Source organism: Barbus barbus (genome assembly GCF_936440315.1).
Source record: "Barbus barbus genome assembly, chromosome: 41".
Classification (NCBI taxonomy): domain Eukaryota; kingdom Metazoa; phylum Chordata; class Actinopteri; order Cypriniformes; family Cyprinidae; genus Barbus; species Barbus barbus.
In genome coordinates, this window is record NC_136719.1 from 25,289,997 (window position 1) to 25,310,866 (window position 20,870).

General features: G+C 34.6%; 2 protein-coding genes across 4 annotated transcripts in view; one reads left to right on the top strand and one right to left on the bottom strand.

Annotated features, from left to right (window-relative positions):
- Window positions 1-7,465, top strand: part of LOC306860108 (cyclin-dependent kinase-like 5) — a 68,274-nt gene extending 60,809 nt beyond the window's left edge. For 2 of the 3 annotated variants that reach the window (XM_079401645.1, XM_079401643.1), the window contains 4 exons: window positions 911-1,033; window positions 2,494-2,682; window positions 4,177-4,550; window positions 7,200-7,465. In XM_079401645.1, coding sequence (XP_079257771.1) covers window positions 911-1,033; window positions 2,494-2,682; window positions 4,177-4,506 — 642 coding nt within the window. In that variant the 3' untranslated portion in view covers window positions 4,507-4,550; window positions 7,200-7,465. Of the gene's footprint in view, window positions 1-910; window positions 1,034-2,493; window positions 2,683-4,176; window positions 6,556-7,199 lie in introns of those variants that run through there. The other variant, XM_079401644.1, reaches the window with a different exon arrangement.
- LOC306860109 (retinoschisin-like) lies at window positions 5,842-15,442 on the bottom strand. Its single transcript, XM_079401646.1, has 6 exons — window positions 15,345-15,442; window positions 14,725-14,750; window positions 14,179-14,365; window positions 10,715-10,856; window positions 10,365-10,560; window positions 5,842-7,322 (listed from the first exon to the last, which is right to left on the bottom strand). Exons 1-6 carry the CDS (start codon window positions 15,388-15,390, stop codon window positions 7,164-7,166), a joined length of 756 nt encoding a protein of 251 aa, XP_079257772.1. The 5' UTR covers window positions 15,391-15,442; the 3' UTR covers window positions 5,842-7,163.
- Between the last annotated feature and the right edge of the window lie 5,428 nt (window positions 15,443-20,870).

The following is a 20,870-nucleotide window of genomic DNA, read 5'->3' on the forward strand; positions in this document are numbered from 1 at the left end:
ACTGAAATCAAATAAAATATTTAAAAACTCTTATTTTAATAATTCTTAAGTTATCTGGAAGTACTAATATAACTAAAACTAAAAGTTAATATTAAATTAATATTAAAACTATATAGACAAAAACTAATAAAAGTGACAAAAACAAACTTAAATGAAAATGTAAAATATAAAAACTAATTCAAAATATTAAAAATAAAAACATTAAATATTTATTTTTATATTTAATTATAAACCCTAATCAATCAAAAATCTAAATTCTAGAGCGTTAAATCTGATTAGTTTTTTTTGTTACTTGGAAGAAAAAAAAAAAAAAAACTATATTAAATATAAAATAAACATTAACGGAAATCAAATGTAAAAAACAAAACTAAAAAGACAATTTGATGTGCTAAAATAACTGAAACTAAAGCTGAAATAAAAAATATATAGATGAAAAAACTTAATAAAAATGATAGAAACTAATATAATTAGTTTCTATCATAAAACTATTAATATAAAATTATATATATATATATATATATGTTAAAGTATTATATTAAAAACAGGAATATAATATTATAATAATATGATGTTGTGAAAAACTATCAGTGTTTTTACTGTTTGATGTGCTCAAGTAACCAAAACTAAAGCTGAAATAAAAATGATATAGAAGAAAAAACCTACTAAATGAGCAAAAACATTAACTAAAATTTAAAATGAACATGAAAAATATATAAAAACCAATTCAAAATATTAGTGAGAACTAACAAAAAAAATAGAAAATTTAAAAATTAAACCAAATTGCAAATATGAATATAAACTCTAAAAATAATAAATAATAGAAATATTAGTATGAGCCCTTATCAGACTCGCAGTGAGTGGGGTGGCGGATGTGCTGCTGTTGTGTGAGTGTTGTGCTCTTGTATTGCAGACAGACGCTGATGACGAGCGACGGCCAGTCGTGAGGAAAGCTCTGTTTCCTCTCTTTCACTCTCAGAGGAGCTTCGTGCGTAGCTCCTCTGAGAGAGAGCGTCCCCTAGTGGCCACAGCAATGGTACACCAGTCTCACACACACAGATACAGTCCGCTAACACACACTAAACCTGCATGATTAACCACACTAAGTGGGCTGGGCACGCGTCTCCTCATTGGCTGTCAGGTCTGTGATGTCATCATCTCATTTGAATGAACATGCCTTAATGTATAATGAGCCTAACTTGCATAGAAAGTAATAGTGATTTTTATTATTACAGGAGCATATAAGTTATGAATAGATTTCATAGACAGCGCTGTGACGCATGTGCTATATAGCTATTTCAAGAAAACAAATATTATACGTATATACGTATAATTTAATTGAATTATAATAAATATGAAAGTATATTTTAGATTTGAAATAACACCTGAAATTGTTAAAATCATCTCACTTGCAGGAATAAAATACCCACACAGAAATAATGCATAATAGGGTTTATTAATAGTACACTTGTATGGTTACAGCTCAATATGTTATATAATCAAAAGAGTCAGTTTTGGATTTTTATAAATAATGCATTAAATTGCATATACATTTTATATAAAAATTATAATATATATATATATATATATATATAGAGAGAGAGAGAGAGAGAGAGGATTCAGTTTTTTATTCTTTTATAAACATAATATATATGCTATATGTATATATGTGTATAAAAAGTTATACATGTAAATGTTTTAAATTATATAAATATATAAAGATTCTGTTTTTATTTTTTTTAAATGGTCTGTAGTAAATTACTTACAGATATCTTGTGTATAAATGATGTAAAAAAATAAAAAATAAAAAAAATAATAATAAATATATATATATATATATATATATATATATATATATATATATATATATATATATATATATAATAAATACAAATATTTATTTAAAATATAAAAATATTCAGTTAGATTTTTATAAATTAAGTATAATAAATTATTTTATAAATTAAATGATATATAAATGATCTGAATCATCAGTTTTTGATTTTTTTATAAATTCTGTAAAATTACTTCTAAATTACTTGCATAGAGATAATGTACATTATATAAAAAAAATAATTCCGTTTTTGATTTTTATAAATTATGTATTAACTTACATATATATAAATTGTACTATATATATATATATATATATATATATATATATATATATATATATATATATATATATATATATATATATACATATATGTATATATTAAAGTAATATTAAAACAATAATAATCTAGTAAGTAATAACAATCATCATCATAATATGATTAAAGTAATATTAAAAATTATAATAATACAATGATGTTGTGAAAACCCGTCCGTGTTTTTACTGTCTAATCTGGTTAATAATAATAATAACATGATGATGATGAAAAAAAGTAAAAGTATATAAAAAAAAAAGGTAAAAATTAAAAAGCAAGTGCTGTATTGTGGGTGTTGTTGTGTTGAGCTGCTCTGATGAGGAGGTGATTGTGTGTGATTGGTCAGGTGTCGAGCGAGGGGCCGGATCAGGTGCTGATGCAGAAACCATCCCGCTCGTACACACACCAGGGCAGCAGACATCGCACCCGCAGCCGAGACCGAGAGCGCAGCCGCGACCGAGAGCGGGAGCGAGACCAGGATCCGGAGCGGGACGTAGACTGGCCCACGGAGAGAGCGCCCGACACACACTCACAGGTGCTCTCTCACACTCCACTGGACTGGGTCATCAGCAGAGATACACACACTGTCACACTACAACAGTTTGAGTCATTAAAACTGTGCTTATAAGGAGCTTTACATAAAAGAACTGCATGTTAATATGCATTCAGAAATAAAACATGCATACCGTACTAGCATTCAGAAATTTTGGGTTGGTAAGATTTTCAAATGTTTTAAAAGATTCTCTTCTGCTCAGCAAGGCTGCATTTATTTGATCAAAATACAGTAAAAAACTGAAATATTATTACAATTTCAAATAACTAGTTTCTATGTGAATATCTGTTAAAATGTCATTTATTTCTGTGATTTTCAGCATCATTTCTCCAGTCTTCAGTGTCACATGATCTTCAGAAATCATAATAATATACTGATTTACTGCTCAACAAACATTTCTGATTATTATCAATGTTGAAAACAGTTGTGCTGCCCAATATTTTTGTGGAAACACTTGGATTTTTTCCCCCAGCATTTATTTGAAATAGAAACCTTTTGTAACATTATAAATGTTTTACTGTCACTTTTGACCAATTTAATGCGTCCTTGATGAATAAAAGTATTATTTAAAAAAAAAAAAATCTTACTGACCCCAAACTTTTAAAGTGTACATAATAGCAATCAAATAATATGATAAAAGAAAAATAAAAAATATCTAATGAACATGCCTTAATGTATAATGAGCCTAATTTACATAGAAAGTAATAGTGATTTTTATTATTATTTAAATTGTTAAAATCATCTCACTTGCAGGAATAAAATACCCACACAGAAATAATGCATAATAGGGTTTATTAATAGTATACTTGTGTGGTTACAGCTCAATATGTTATATAATCAAAAGAGTCAGTTTTGGATTTTTATAAATAATGCATTAAATTGCATATACATTGCATAAAAATAATATATATAGGATTCAGTTTTAAATGTTTTATAAACATAATATATATATGTTTATAAAAAACGTTATAAATGTAAATAAATGTTGTCAATTATATAAATAAATAAAAAAGGTTCTGTTCTAAAAAAATTAATTCTGTAGTAAATTACTTGGACATCTTGTGTATAAATGTAAATAAATATAAAAATATTTATTTAAAATATAAAAAGATTCAGTTTTTGATATAAGTATAATAAATTATAATAAATTATATATAGATTATCTGAATCATCAGTTTTGGATTTAAAAAAATAATAATTCTGTAAAATTACTTACATAGAGATGATATACATTATATAAATATATATATATATATATATATATATATATATATATATATATATATATATATATATATATATATATATATATATATATATATAAAAGATTAAGTTTTTGATTTTTATAAATTATAATAAATTATAATTTTATATATAAAATTATAATAAATTATAGATAAATGATCTGAAATCAGTGCAGTGAACATATTGTGCTGTAGTTTTCATCAGTAAAGTAAAGCCTTATTTCTCTCTCAGCCTCTGAAGTCTCTGCGGAAGCTGCTTCATCTCACCTCCTCGTCCTCCAACCAAACCTCGGCAGATCTCCACTACCCCCTGCCCTCCTCCAAAGGCGGCGGGAGTTTCGTGGAGCCGCGTGGCCTCGGCTCCATGCAGCCCAAGGGCCGTCCGGCTGCGTATGGGGCCCCGGGGCCCCTGGAGTCCGGCTGGCACTCCAGCGCTCTGGGCCGTCCCGAGGGAAACCCGTATCCCGACCAGCTGACCTCCAAACCGGGCCCCAACGGCTTCGCTCGCCACTTTCGTTCACGTTTGCCAAACCTGAATGACCTTAAAGAGACGGCGCTGTGAGTCCAACTCACCCCTGATGGACCTTCTTATCTTGCGTATTAAGGGTAGGCCTATATGTCTTTATTTTTGTCTTTTTCTTTTTAATATTTGATAGCACTACATATTATTTATGTACTGTAATTACTGTATTTTTTTGTTATCGGATAATACAGTCTAAAAGCAGAAGATATATCTCTATGTAAATGGGAATATATAAATGTATAGCACTGTATGTGCGGCTTTAGATTCTACTCTGGTTGTAGTATATAAATATATCTGATTCTGCATAGTTACTCTTATATTTGGCTAAAGATTCATGTATAGATGACAGTATTGACATTTATTTTATAGTTATAGAATAAGACTACAGTATATATAGATATTACGACTTTGTCTTTGAGTATTTTCTGTTTACAATTCAGTGAATATCAGTAGATATTAAGAGTAACAGTAATTAACGGTAAGAATGCGCGATTATATGTGCGTGTGCTTCCCAGATAGCGCACGTATGTTGCTTTAAATGTCATATTTATGTATAAATTAATTCTTAAATGTTGTGAATGTTATACTAACACACAACAGGGAGAGCAGTCTCTTCTGCTCACCGAAGCTGTAATTGTTTGATTAAAAATACAGTAAAAACATCAAATAACAGTTTTCTGTGTGAATATCTGTTAAACTGTTATTTCTGTGATCAAATCTGTATTTTCAGCATCATTACTCCAGTCTTCAGTGTCACATGATCCTTCAGAAATCAGTCTAATATGCTGCTCAAGACACATTTCTGATTATTATCAATGTTGAGAGCATTTATAATGTTACAAATGTCATCAAAGAATCTTGAAAACAATATTGAGTATCAATAATAGAGCAGCAAATTATAATGATTTCTGAAGATCATGTGACACTGAAGACTAGAGTAATGATGCTGAAAATACAGATTTGATCACAGAAATAAATTATATTTTACACTATATTCATATAGAAAAGAGTTATTTTCAATTCTAATAATATATTTAAAAAAAAAGCAGTTTTTACTGTAATTTTAATCAAATAAATGCAGCCTAGGTGAGCAGAAATGACATTAAAATTCATAATTATTCCAAATTTTTGACCCATAGTGTACTGCAGATGACGAAGGGTCTAAAAATGACAAAAAAAAAAAATCGTGCGCTATCTGGGTTTCGTGTGGGTCTTTTGTTAGTCTTTTCAAATCACAGCCACTGAAATTTCTTAAGCCTTTAAAATAACAATTGAAGCAAAAACGTCAACCAGATCTGACCAAATCAAATGAAATGGTGTGACTTCACCTGCTGGCCATTGAGATCCACTGCAAAAAAAAAAAAAAGTCAGAGTATATGATGCCTTTTTTATTTTTAAAGCAAGATTACTTTTTACTATATCTTATCATTCTTTGATTCCCTCAGGTATAGAGTTCTTTGAACACTGCAAATACAGTTTTACATGCAATATCTGGATATCAGATGTCGAAGCTCTTTAGATTGTTTCATGTTTCTGTTTAGGGAAATAGAGCCAGTGTGTGTATACACAAGGAGGAGAAATAATAATAATAATAAAATAAATTTTATGCAATATGTAATTTCACATTCGCCAGATAATCTTCTAAATAAAGCTCAAGGTTCCTGGAGGCGTATTGTTTCCTTTCAGCTGGTTTCTACACAAATTATTCATATGTCAGTCGGGTACAAGAGATGTCAAACGCCAGGATTTCCTGGAAAACCAAGCTCGATTACACATCAGCGATATGCATCTCGTTTTATTTTCAGAGATTTATGTATAGGAATTATCCTCTAATCATCAGATTGAGAATATGGATCAATTAGCCGCTAATCCATCACTGTGTCTGAAGTTTATTCATCAGTCTCTTCTATTGTCACACGTTTCATATCGCAGGATTGTCATGACGGATGGTGTTTCACTCTATAATCATGTGTTTTTCAGCTACAGCGAGGAGTTGAGATGCTAATGAGCTCATTTAAATAACCATAAGACTGTCTGTTTTTTAAAAGAATCCATGAATAAATAAACCCAAATGAAACGTGAACTGTCCTTTAGCAGTGCACTTGAATGTTTTTTTGTCTTAAGTGTAAAATACTACACTAGGAGAGCAAATGCAAGCATTGCATAGAATGGTTTAGTTCTTGCTAGAAGACGTGTTCATTGAACAATTGCAAAGCTGAAAATGAAATTTGAAATGACATTTCAGTATCAATAGCAGTTACTAGGTTGGCACATCCTGTCAACCCATCAAAAAAAACAACATTCCCATATGGTTCCCATTTGGTTATTTATTTTGAAAACCATATAAGAACGTTCTTGGAACTGAAAATTAACCTTCCCAAACAAACAAGCAAGCAAAAACCTAACCTTCCCAGAATGTTGCAAGGAGGTTTTTGGTTATAACCTAAAGAGAACCTATAGGCCTACAAAACATTCTCTAATGGTTATTTTTAGGTTTTATTTTTAAAAACTATAAACTAATCTCCCCAGAACGTTGTGATAACCTAAAGAGAACATTTTGGGAACCAAAAATGTATTGCCATTTATTAGATAATAGTAGTTTATTTTGTACACTCAGAAGCTACAGTTATAGGGTATTATTTCAAATTGCCTGTTACCTACTAATGAGTATTTTACTTTAGTGCCTAAAGCTGTTCTTAACCCGTGGTGCATTTGTTCATGCACATGAGCAGCTCCAGGCGTAGGGCGATGCGTGTGTGCCAGCCCAGAGGAAGGATCCGCAGATACCGCGCCACGATCGGCGGACGCAGCAGGTTCTGGACCGTGGAGGATCGGTCCGTGTTTCCATAAAGCACCTGATGGATGAACACAAGCCATAAACATCATTAAATGATGGGGGTTCATGCCAGTATACTCACTACTGACTGATCCAATATTGTCATCAAAAATCCTAAATTGTCATTGCTCTATTCTTTTTCTATTGTTTTCTTTATTATATAATAAAAAATAAAAACCTTGCTACGTGTTCTGCCTTAAAGGGTTACTCCGCCCCAAAATTAACATTTTTGTCATTAATCACTTGCCTCCATGACGTTCCAAATCCTTAAAAGCTTTGTTCGTCTTCGGAACACAATTTAAGATATTTTGGATGAAAACCTGGAGGCTTGTGACCGTCCCATTGACTGCCAAACAATTAACACTGTCAAGGCACAGAAAAGTATGAAAGACGTCGCCAAAAACGATGTTATGTCAAAATTAGGTCACTGTAATTTTACGAAGCTACGAGAATATTTTTTGTACGCAAAGAAAACAAAAATAACGACTTTATTCAACAATTTGTCTCCTGTAGCACCATTTTGGAGAGTATCTGCTGGACATAAACTGCGTACGCTGTTCTGTGTCAGCCGCACCACACAGATACGCGGTTTTCTCTCAAATCAAAGCGTACATAAACGTTGAAAACGTATCTGTGTGGTGCGGCTGACACAGAACAGCGTACGCAGTTTATGTCCAGCAGATACTCTCCAAAACGGTGCTACAGTGACGCGGAGGAGACAAATTGTTGAATAAAGTCGTTATTTTTGTTTTCTTTGCGTACAAAAAATATTCTCGTAGCTTCGTAAAATTACAGTGACCTAATTTTGACATAACATCGTTTTTGGCGACGTCTTTCATACTTTTCTGTGCCTTGACAGTGTTAATTGTTTGGCAGTCAATGGGACGGTCACAAGCCTCCAGGTTTTCATCCAAAATATCTTAAATTGTGTTCCGAAGACGAACGAAGCTTTTACAGGTTTGGAACAACACGGGGTAGGTGATTAATGACAAAATTTTAATTTTGGGGTGGAGTATCACACAAGCTAACGGAGACTTGTTATAGCACTTGCATATCATTGCTCTTTTGTTGATTTTGATTGCTTTTGTCCTCATCTGTAAGTCGCTTTGGATAAAAGCGTCTGCTAAGTGACAATGTAAAAATATTAGCTATGTTTCCATCCAAAGATGCAAATTTAACTTATGCACAAAAGTGGAATATTACATAAAACATTTGCGAACAAAGCACCGTTTCCATCCAACGAGTCAAAGAGAACAAAATCGGCACTTCCTGATAAATAAAGATGAATGCGTTTTGTGCATTTTTTCTTATCGGATAAAACGTTTATCCTACTCAATTGTGCGCATAAGTTTTTTTTAATGAACATTTTTAGTATTTATGCGCATCTGGGCGTTTCCATCAAGCGTTTTGTTGTGTGATATTCCAAAATGTGCATAAAAATAGGTGGATGGAAACATAGCTGTTATCTCCCGGTTTCATTGACCAGGCTTAAGTTAGTCCCAGACTAAAATGCATGTCTGGGCTGTTTTAACTGAAAGAAACTTGCACTTATCTTAAAATATCAGTTTCATTGTTTTGTCTCAAGATGCACAGTAGTAGTGTTTTTATCTAAGGCATGTTACTTTAAGCAGTAGTTCATTTTCAGAGCAAAAATTTACAGATAATGTACTCACCCCTTTGTCATCCAAGATGTTCATGTCTGTCTTCCTTCAGTCGTAAATAAATTATGTTTGAGGAAAACATTTCAGGATTTCTCTCCATGTAATGGACTTCTATGGTGCCCCTGAGTTTGAACTTCCAAAATGCTGTTTAAATGCAGCTTCAAAGGGCTCTAAACGATCCCAGATGAGGAAGAAGGGTCTTATCTAGTGAAACGATCAGTTATTTTCTCAGTTATAGTTTATTAGCTCTGCGTGAACTGTTTTTTCCTGTTCATGACAGTTGGGGTATGTCGAAAATCTCCAATCTCATTTTCTCCTTCAACTTCAAAATCGTCCTACATCGATGTTTTACTGTTTTTTTGTAAACACCTTTGCATGTTCACTTTGTAAACACTGGGTTGGTACTTCTGCAGCGATGTAGGACGATTTTGAAGTTGAAGGAGAAAATGAGATTTGAGTTTTTCGACATATGAACAGGAAAAAACAGTTCACGCAGAGCTAGACAAGACGAGCGTTTGAGATTAAAAAGTATATAAATTGTAATATTTTTTAGAAAACTGATCGTTTCACTAGATAAGACCCTTCTTCCTCATCTGGGATCGTTTAGAGCCCTTTGAAGCTGCATTTAAACTGCATTTTGGAAGTTCAAACTCGGCACCATAGAAGTCCATTACATGGAGAGAAATCCTGAAATGTTTTCCTCAAAAAACAAAATTTCTTTACGACTGAAGGAAGACATGAACATCTTGGATGACAAGGGGGTGAGTACATTATCTGTAATTTCTTTTTCTGGAAGTAAACTACTCCTTTAAATGTCCTAACTGAACTATGGCCCTTAACTTAAGCCCTGTCTGTAAAACTGGGCCTATCAGACATGTGCCCTGTGTTTTTGGATGGGAAACTTTACAGAAATTAGGCAATAAGGTGGTAAAACTTTGTCTTGGTATTAGATACATAGATTTACCATTTAAGAACGTGTCACACCAAGAACCATTACTGTAAAAGGTATTAGCGCCCACACCTACGGATAACTTTGTTTGTTATAAGCGCGCGCTGCAATACTGTTTAAATGTTTGCGCTCTTTAAAATCAGAAAGATTGTAATTGACTGTAGATTTTTATCGTTCATCAGCGGGAAAATAATTGAAAGTGAAAGAGATTCCAGCAATATTGTTATGGTGTGTACTTCTCTATTCTCTTAGAATTAGAATGATAATTAAAACTTGATATTTATTGTTATTGTCTTTGGTGTGGATCGCATGTTCATTAATGGAAGACCAAGGGGCTAGTATTAAAACTTGACTGTGTTACTGAAGGTTTTATCACATAGGATCAAACGTCAGAAGTAAGAGGAATCCTTTTGATTGCACTCAAAACACTCTTGTATTTTAAGGCTTTTACCCTGTTATTCCCGGTCTGGTCTTTGTAATAGATCCAGTTGAGGTTGTCTTGAGTTCGGTACTGCAGGCTGTATTTCGTTGTCCATTCGTCAGCATCACAGCGGCCCTGAGCCAGGATACCAGAGACCACTCGCATTTCCTGGAGGTCGATCTGAAGCCACTGATTCGTGTCCTGGAATTTGGACAGCCAAGCACAGCTGTGACGGAGCAGAGAGTCAGTCAGAGTCCGCTTTATTATGACCCCACACGAGTTAAATCAGATTTAGCGCTAGTCATTTTGGTAATGGTGAAATCCAAACTTTAATGTCTGGCTGGTTTAATGCTGCTAGAAGGTTTTTCTGAGACACTTACCCAAACCCCTGATTGTTCAGTCGGGCTTTATTTGGGGTCCATGAGGAGAACCAGCCCACGTACTGATCCTGGTTTGAACAGGTAAGCTGCTCCGGCATCACCGACCCGGACTCAAACCCCAGCGGCTTGTGGTAGGGACACTCTGATTGGAAACAAGGAGCATGGAAACCATCAGGTCATGCTCACCATCTCAAGAACAACATGTTCAATGTGACTTACACAAGCAGGACCATCATCCACCAGTTCCTGGAACTCAAAATGGTAAAACTGTCAACAGGAAGTGATGTATCATGATGCATTTTTGTAAGCCAAAAGCGCAAATTTAGCATAAACCTGGTCACCTGTACAAAAACCCAATAGGATTTTTCCAATGGCTTTAGTATTATTGCAGAAAACAAGCTCTGTGACCAGAAGTGTAAAGAGTACCGGAAAACCATACTTGAGTAAAAGTACAGATACCTTAAAGTGAAAATTACTCCACAAGTTACAAGTCACCAATTCCAAAACAACTGGAGTAAAAGTCTTAGAGTATCTGATTTTAACAGTACTTAAGTATTTTACTTATACTAAATATAGGCTCAAAGAGACATGCCAGTCAAAAACTGTAATGTTGTGGAAAAGCTGGGGAAACCAGGCAGAGGCACGGATCTATGTGCAGGCATTTCATGGTAAAGCTAGAACAAACAATAAGCCAAAAAAACCACAAAGAACAGAATGGCAGGCAAACAGACAACCATTACATTCAACAACTCACAAAGAACTAAAGTTAGTTACTGTCTCAGAATTGTAATGCGTTACATGACTCCTGTATTACTTTTGAGTTACTTTAACCAAAATAACTACAGAAGTAGAGCTTAACATTCTAAAATGACAAAATGTACTGCAGAGCATCCAGTAGAGGGCGACATGGTGTAGCATAGGGATCCTCAAATCTTTCCCTGGAGGTCCAATGTGCCGCAGAGTTTAGCTCCAACCCTGATCAAACTCACCTACCTGTGATTTTCTAATGATCTTGAAGACTCTGATTAGCATGCTCAGGTGTGTTTGATTGGGGTTAGAGCTAAACTCTGCAGGAGTGGGCCAGATTTGAGGATGCCTGTAGCATAATGACTGTGGGCTATCCAGGCATCTTGAGAATGTGTCCAAGCTCGGTCCTGGAGGGCCGATGTTCTGCAGAGTTTAGCTCCAACTTGCCTCAACACACCTGCATGGAAGTTTCTAGTATGCCTAGTAAGAGCTTGATTAACTGCTTCAGGTGTGCTTAATTAGGGTTGGTGCTAAATTCTTACTGTAGATCACGTTAATTCATTTTGCCGTTGTATTCTAAGAACGTGGAGCAAAGGGGTGTCCTGCCGTTTTGTTTTTGCTATTTGGTTTTGGTTCTGTTTTGTGTTAGGCAGTTAGGGAAATAAAAATGTATTTTTAGACATTATTGGAGGCATTTAACCAAAAATCCATTGACTTTAAGATGATGGTAGCAAAAATGCTAAAACACAATTTTGCATTTGGCCTACATAAACACATAATCCCTGCGGCATCCAGAATATGAATAAAATGAACACAAACTCTTGCTCTAAATGTATTATAATAATGAATGAATGAGTGAATGAGTGAGTGAGGCATTTATATAGCGCTATATTGTGTATTGCTGTACACTCAAAGTGCTTTACAATCATATGGGGGGGGATATATTGTCATATATGAGTCTTTTCCAGGTTGTATGAAGATCAGGAGCCCTGTTGATTGGCATGTGTGGATCTCCAGCAGTTTGTGATGCATGGGGCAATGACAGAGGACCCTATTTCAGGCCCGGTAATCTGGGCATCACAATCATTAGTCATGAGATTATCCACTGGTCTCTCGCTCATCTCCTCAGACAGTCCTCTAGTTCTCGTTTTCCTGATCTGTTAATAATTTGATCGTAATGTCCGCTGCTCTGTCAAACTGAGGTCAGAGGGCGGTTCATATGTTATCGGTTTTAGCTGATGCATCATGGATGATCGTTACCCATGTAATCGCTCGAACGCCTCTTGGCTTCATGCCTTGAATCAGTAAGCATGCACTTCTGAAGGGACCGAGAGGTGCTCTCGTCTTGCAGTGACAATTAATGCTTCTGTTCACTGCAAGACCTTGCATGTTTTTGCCATTCATCACCCACGCAGGCCAAATACAGACATGCATGTAATGCTCTACAAGCATGTGATCCTGTTTAGCATGCTTATATTCAGGATTTTAAAAAAAACTGTAACTGAATATAGTCCTCATAAACATTCTAGGTTCTATAACTTCACAAAACTAAAGCTTCTTCAATATCTCTCATTTTATTATGATATAGTGCATAGCAAACCATCTTGCTGACAGCAGGACAAGGCAACAATTCAATAAGCAAGAAATAAATATTAATTGATTTGAATGGTAGAGACAAAATTGTAATTTTTGCTAACAAAAATAATTCCAAACAAAGCCATGTTGTGCATCTCTGCAGCAGCACACAGCGGTGTTTCCTCACTGAAAACATTTGTATTTTAAGCAAATCCGTTGAGTCTGTGATTCACTGATCTATAAAAACAGTTTCTTTCTTTGCTATAAATAAATTAGTTGTTTTGAAAGAATGGATTTACCAAATTATTCAGTGACTCACTTAAGACAGTGGCTTGCTGCCACATACTGGTAATTTTAGTTTCTCGTTTAAAAGTATCATATATTTTTCTATCATTTCTATCATTTTTTAAAATAAAGCCACTTAGCCAATGTAAATTTTAAACACACACACACACGTATCTGTATATCTACAGTGGTGGCCAAAATTATTAGAACACTTGTATTTTTACCAGCTAAAAAATGGTTTGGAATCAACGTCTCCAAGATGCTTCAAACCTACCTGCAAAGCTCCCAGAAAAACTCTGCTCAAGTGCACCGAGGGCATAAGCTGCTTTAAACATGAAGGATGCTCACACCAAATGTTGATTTAATTTACTTCATAGAAGTTAACTGATAAAGAAAATCTATTTATGACATTATTATTGACAGCATCCTCATTTTACAGCATTTTTACACAAGTGCCAATAACGTTTCATAGTACTGTAGCTTTGCAGGTAGGTTTCTTGAAGCATCTTGGAGACGTTGCCACAGTTCTTCTGGATTTAGTCTGTCTCAGTTTATTCTGTTTCTTCATGTCATTCCAGACAGACTGGATGATGATCAGATCAGATCTCTGTGTGGAGCGCTGGCTGTTTGTCAGACAAAAATCTCACTGGATTATTACAATTAATGGCATGTTTGGAAATGTAAACTGATATTTCCTACTGACACACTAAAGATAGAAATAACTGACTTAAGCTGCTGAAAATACTAGTGTTCTAATAATTTTGGCCACCACTGTATATCTATATGTATGTTATGTGTGGGTGTGTGCGTTATAATTATTTTTGGAAGAGTCATATACATTGTAGACAGGCACTGACCCGGCATGCAGTCCAGATAGGGGGTGCGTGGGGATGGTGTGGTGCTGATGGAGGTCCAGGTGGCTGGAGTCCCGGTGGGCCGCGGCTTCTGACAGTCACAGTTACAGCCCGTCGGCATTTGATTTTCTGCCACTTGCTTCACACTCACCTCATCCTCATCTTCATAAGGCCATGGCATCTCTAACTCCTGACACACACATGTACACATACAGTAGTCACACACACTGTCATATGTAATACACACCTGTACACACACACACATGTTGTGTTTTATGGGGCCGTCCAATAGGCGTATGGTTTTTATACTGCACAAACTGTATTTTCTATCGCCCTACACCTAAACCTACCTCTTACAGGAAACTTTCTACATTTTTAGATTTTCAAAAAACTTCATTCTATGTGATTTATAAGTTTGTTTCCTCATGGGGACCTAAAAATGTCCAAAATGTACTGGTATTACTATCCTTGTGGGGACATTTGGTCCCCATAATGTAGTGAATACCATCAGGTACACACACACACACACACACATACATTTATACTCACCCCCTGTGTGTTTACACCAATGAAAACTGTGACAGAGATCATAGAGATACATGTTATTATTAAAGAAATATCTATCCCAGTACAGTCAAAAATACATTTTATCTGGCCAAAATATATTTTAAATATATATTATAAACAACGAAACTGTATTTTTAAATGCTTTTAAAATATATTTAAATTTTTAATAATATATTGGTAGAATATATATTTACATATTATAGTAATATATGTCTACTATAGTATGTCTACAATGATAAAAGACTTGAGAGGAACGATATCGGTGGAGTCACTTTCAGAACGATTGATATATTTCCTGCCTATGATAACAGCATTGAGCCAATCAGAATCCACTCCACAAACAGCTTGAGCACATAAAATGGCAGAAGGCACGCTTAGTATAAGCATAATCGGTTATTGGTTTTAACAGGCCTTTAAAATCATTAAAGTAAAGCTCCTGAATTTAATTTTCCAAAAATGAATAATTCTGCACACTTCCGCTTCATTAATTTTTCCTTTTACTCCAAATACATAACTTTCAAGATCACGGAAACTAGGCTACTGTACTACTGGAAACACACAGATGGTGTGTCCAGCTCTCATATCACACACACACTTTGTACCTTGAGTCAGCAGCAGCAGAAACACGCTGAGGATCTTCGCGTCCATCTCGATGAGCAGGTCTAGTGTGTTATGAACAGCAGCGGTCAGTGTTTTCTGGATTACTGTAATCCACTGACTCCATACATCCAATAATAGTCCTGATCGCCTCTGCCTGACTTCTCTCTCATTGCTCACTGGTTGCTCTTTCAGAGCACTGAGTTCTTAGCTGGGTGTCATTGAAATAGGTACCCACTTTTGTGTTTCTCTTCTACAACTGCTTAAACCGTGTGTTTGTTTACACTTGATTAAACAATAAAACAGTACTCAGAGTAGGGTCATATTTATATTTTTGACAGGAATCTGTGAGGGACTGAATTACAGAGCAATCAGAATTAGAAAGAGCTTTACTGCAAGTATATACAATATACATACAAATAATTTGTTTTAGTGACAGAAGCTTACACAGACAACAACAATAGATATTAATTTTTTTTTTATAGATATGAGTAAATAACACATATGAAGCCTATAGACTAGCCTATATAAATAAAAACTAAAAATTGTGTGTACAGGTGTGCTATATGTAAGATGTAGGGTAGTATGGATGAACAATACATGCATTTTTCAGCTGATGAAAGTAGACAAAAACAAAATTTTGTGGAAATGATATGATCTAGGATCTTTATACAGTGCATACCATTGTAAAGACTGCAAGTCTTCCACGTTAAATTCAATATGAAGTCTATAGATCCAAATATAAACAGCGCTGGAAATCGAGTTTATCAAATGCAAATATTTTATAGTTAGGCTGCATCCTATATAAAATTCTCAAACCTTAACACACTCTGAAAAATGGTCACCTATAAATGAGGCCTACAATAACTGGTGTTTATTCAAAGTCAAAATATTATTTTATTTGATTACTGAATCAACTATGATACAACAAAATACATTTTTTTTTGCATTAAATCAGTGAGGCAGGGGACCACTTTTTACAGTGTAGACCAGTCTTTAAAAAACAATAGCAGTGCTTTTATTTAAAACTAAACTAGAAAGAAAGAAATAAAAAGAACAAAGCTGATATATAGGCCTACATATAAATGTGTGAAAACAAATCATGTAATAGGCTGTTCCTAATGTGAACAAATAAACGCAAAAACTATTCGTTTATTATGAAAACTTTGATTTATCATCACAGTGTGACTGATTGGACCTTTAGTTTGTGTGAACGTCTTAATTAGGGAAATAATTAATTAAGACTGAACTGTTTCACCTGTGCTGAGCTGAGCTGAGACACAATAAGTAGAGAGTTCAGAGGCTCGTTTATCAGCTCTACCGAAGAGAACAGCAGCGATCATGAAAGCCTCATCCGACCGGAGACAGTCCAGGAGAACCGGCTGGACGCGCAAACGGAGCACCGGGGCATATTCTGCTTACATCTACAAAATCGAGAAGGTATGTTAACGCAAACAATGATTGTTTTTTCTCCCCTCTTTTGAACTAACTTCACACAACAGTTTCGCGTTTTAAAATTATGTTTCTTGTTTAAGGAGCTGAGTGACGTGAGTGACGCCGTCTCTTTGATGCGGCACCTGTCCGACGCGCATGCACAGATAGGCGCCGAGGCCGCGCGACTCTCCAAGTTCAACCGGCGGCGCGTCATCACGCAGCGAGAGCTCCACACCGCCGCCAAGAAGCTCCTGACCGCTGAGATTTAAGTGCTGCATTTTTTTTTTTTTTTTTTTTTAAACGTGCAAATAATGAATAAAGAGATTCCATTTTTAAAAACACTGTCTTTACGCCATGTCACTTTGTTTTACTTATTGCAGCAAAAAATTCGCTTTGGAGTTCAGGCCAATTTAAGTTTTCGGGTCTTGTGTTGCTGCGCAACTGGCCGCCGGCACGTTTTTAACCCTTGTGCATCAATAGGTTACACTTGGGTCCATAGTGGACAAATGTCCATGTCATAAAAATTGGGAGCAGAGACTTAAGTGTGGTCTCATTTTAAAGACGACCCATGGCAGATTATTGTTGAAGTAAAAAGTGAAATCAAAAGAAGTTATACAGGTTTATGAACCATATTTTATGTATGAAACCTGTTGAACTCTAAACCTGCTAGAAAGTGATTTTTTTTTTTTTTTTTTTTTTTTTTTTTAGCTTGGGAGCACAAAGTTAAGTTTTGTCTCCATTTTAAAGACCAAAGGCAGGTTATCATTGAAGTAAAAGTTATAGAAGTTTATGAAAATGCTTTACGAACTATTTTATATAAAATATATTATGTTGCATGTTGAACATGCCATAAATCTAAAGTTGTGTTCCAAATTTGAGGTTGATATCTCAAAAAATGAGCTTTCAGTAAAATTTTGTTTGGACGCAGTACCAAATTTTCCCCATTAGATGCCAGCAAACCTCTGCTGGTGCACACAGTGCTTGGATTTGTGATTTACAGTTAGAGTTTCTCTCAGTTTTTACAACACAATTTGTTTTAGGACACGCGTACAAACCACACTCTGACATCCACATCAACACACCCACACAATTATAGCTGCTGCATTTATCCAATTGGCTCTATAATATGCAGAAGCAGAAAACGGGAATAAAGCAAGTATTTGCTTTATAGACCCTTTTTTTTTTTTTATAGACCAAATAGATTTTTTATATTCTTTTTTTTTTTTTATAGACCAAACCTGAAAAAATGGCACCATCTGGTAAATTTAATTTTGAAGCCTTGAAAGCCTATTAACAAAAATTGCATAATTTTACAGTTAAATGGCACTGCGATTAAAAATAGCTGTTTCAATGGGGACATTTTTGTCCAAAAGGTCCTCTGAGTGTAACAATTTTGTGTACCTAGTGTAAAATGGATTTATTAAAGGAAATGAGGGTGAAATATTAAAATTCCAATAAAAATACACACCTGAGCCAAAATTTATGCAGTTAGCATTAACACAGGCAAAATTATATATATAAAAAAAAAAAAAAATGGACAAAAATGTCCATAAGGGTGCACAGAACCAGGAGTTGCTTGGCAACAGCACCTTGTAATAAAAAAACAAACTGCTTTTAATACATGATTCAATAATTCGTTCTTTGCAGTGGAGCCGTCTCTAAAGGAAAGGTCACCGATGAGTTGGTCAGACAGTGTACCAAAGTCTTTAACATTTACCTGCTTCTCTCCTGCCATAGTTTAGCTCAAGTAGGCTATATTAATTAGGATATGCAGACGTATTTAGCAGCTGAACTCATTTCTGCAAAGACTACCACGGAAGGCCGGTGCCCTGTCAGATTTTCCTACCTCCCATTAAAATAGTAGATAGTACAATTCGACAACGAAAAATGCTACCTGTTAAATTATGATTTATTAATGTCTACACCTACCACAACCCTAAACCTACCCTTACAGTAATGCAAATACAGTAATTATGTTATATTCGTGGTTGTGGCTAGAAGGGATACAGCTCCCGGAAACCAACAATACATTTTTTTTCTACCAATTTGTTTTATTAACGTCTACACCTATCAAAACCCTAAACCTACCCTTACAGTAATGCAGATACATTAAATATTATTGTTCAGCGTGAGAAAAATGACGAAATATTAATGTGCGCATGCGCAGTAAGCCCCGGTAGGAAAATCTGACCATTGTAAAAAATAAAACAGGTGTCCTGTAGGATAAAATGTCAGGACACCTGTTTTATTTAAGAAAAAAAAATGTAAATAAATAAAAAAATTCTGAGCGTGTATCGTTTTGAATGCGTTTTAACCTACTGTGCCCTTCCTTAAGTGAAGAAAAGTTGCAATTAATAACAGGTTTTTTTTTTTTTTTTTTTTAAATGTAGACCGCTTAACCTGTTTTTTTCACTTGCTTAGAGACCATAACAAATGTCAACTTTGCTTTCCTTTCAAAATAACAGGATGATTTAGATGGAATTTGTGATAGGCGTGAAAAAAATCGGGACCGATAACTCCCTCAGAAGCCGTTCCAGTGTTTACTAGTATTTTTGTACTTTAATACCAGGGTAGGCCGAATATGTTATGCATGTAAATACTTTAATACCAGGGTAGGCCGAATATGTTATGCATGTAAATACTTTAATACCAGGGTAGGCCGAATATGATATGCATGTAAATACTTTAATACCAGAGTAGGCCGAATATGATATGCATGTAAATACTTTAATAACAGGGTAGGCCGAATATGTTATGCATGTAATTAGGCCGAATATGTTATGCATGTAAATTATTTAATACCAGGGTAGGCCGAATATGTTATGCATGTAAATTATTTAATACCAGGGTAGGCCGAATATGTTATGCATGTAAATACTTTAATACCAGGGTAGGCCGAATATGATATGCATGTAAATACTTTAATAACAGGGTAGGCCGAATATGATATGCATGTAAATACTTTAATACCAGGGTAGGCCGAATATGATATGCATGTAAATACTTTAATACCAGGGTAGGCCGAATATGATATGCATGTAAATACTTTAATAACAGGGTAGGCCGAATATGTTATGCATGTAATTAGGCCGAATATGTTATGCATGTAAATTATTTAATACCAGGGTAGGCCGAATATGTTATGCATGTAAATTATTTAATACCAGGGTAGGCCGAATATGTTATGCATGTAAATACTTTAATACCAGGGTAGGCCGAATATGTTATGCATGTAAATACTTTAATACCAGGGTAGGTCGAATATGTTATGCATGTAAATTATTTAATACCAGGGTAGGCCGAATATGATATGCATGTAAATACTTTAATACCAGGGTAGGCCGAATATGATATGCATGTAAATACTTTAATAACAGGGTAGGCCGAATATGTTATGCATGTAATTAGGCCGAATATGTTATGCATGTAAATTATTTAATACCAGGGTAGGCCGAATATGTTATGCATGTAAATTATTTAATACCAGGGTAGGCCGAATATGTTATGCATGTAAATACTTTAATACCAGGGTAGGCCGAATATGTTATGCATGTAAATACTTTAATACCAGGGTAGGTCGAATATGTTATGCATGTAAATTATTTAATACCAGGGTAGGCCGAATATGATATGCATGTAAATTTTAATTATATAGTGAGAACTTATAAGCGATGCTATAGTGGCAGAAAAGCGGTCACAATCTGTGAGAAGGGTCCATATCGATGTTTGTCACTAGGTGGAGTTGTAACATCAGTAAACTTGATTTAAACAGCCTGTGTTTTAAATTATCAAGGGTTTTAGTCTGGTTTAATTGTCCAGCAGATATTGTAATAAGCGTATCTGAAACGCACGTGACAACTTGCCCCGACCTGACATTTCAGAAAGAGCTTTATTGCCAAGAATCGAAGCTTCATGCGAATAAAAAACTTAATAATAAAATTAAGAAAATATACAGTTTTATATAAAATCAGCATAGGCCTATTAAGTACCACCATTATGTAGTTATTTCCTAACTGTCCAGATAATTTAGTTTGGAAAACATCAGTTTAATCCACTGCTAGTCTATCATTAGTGATGTGTATATTAAGATATTTAAT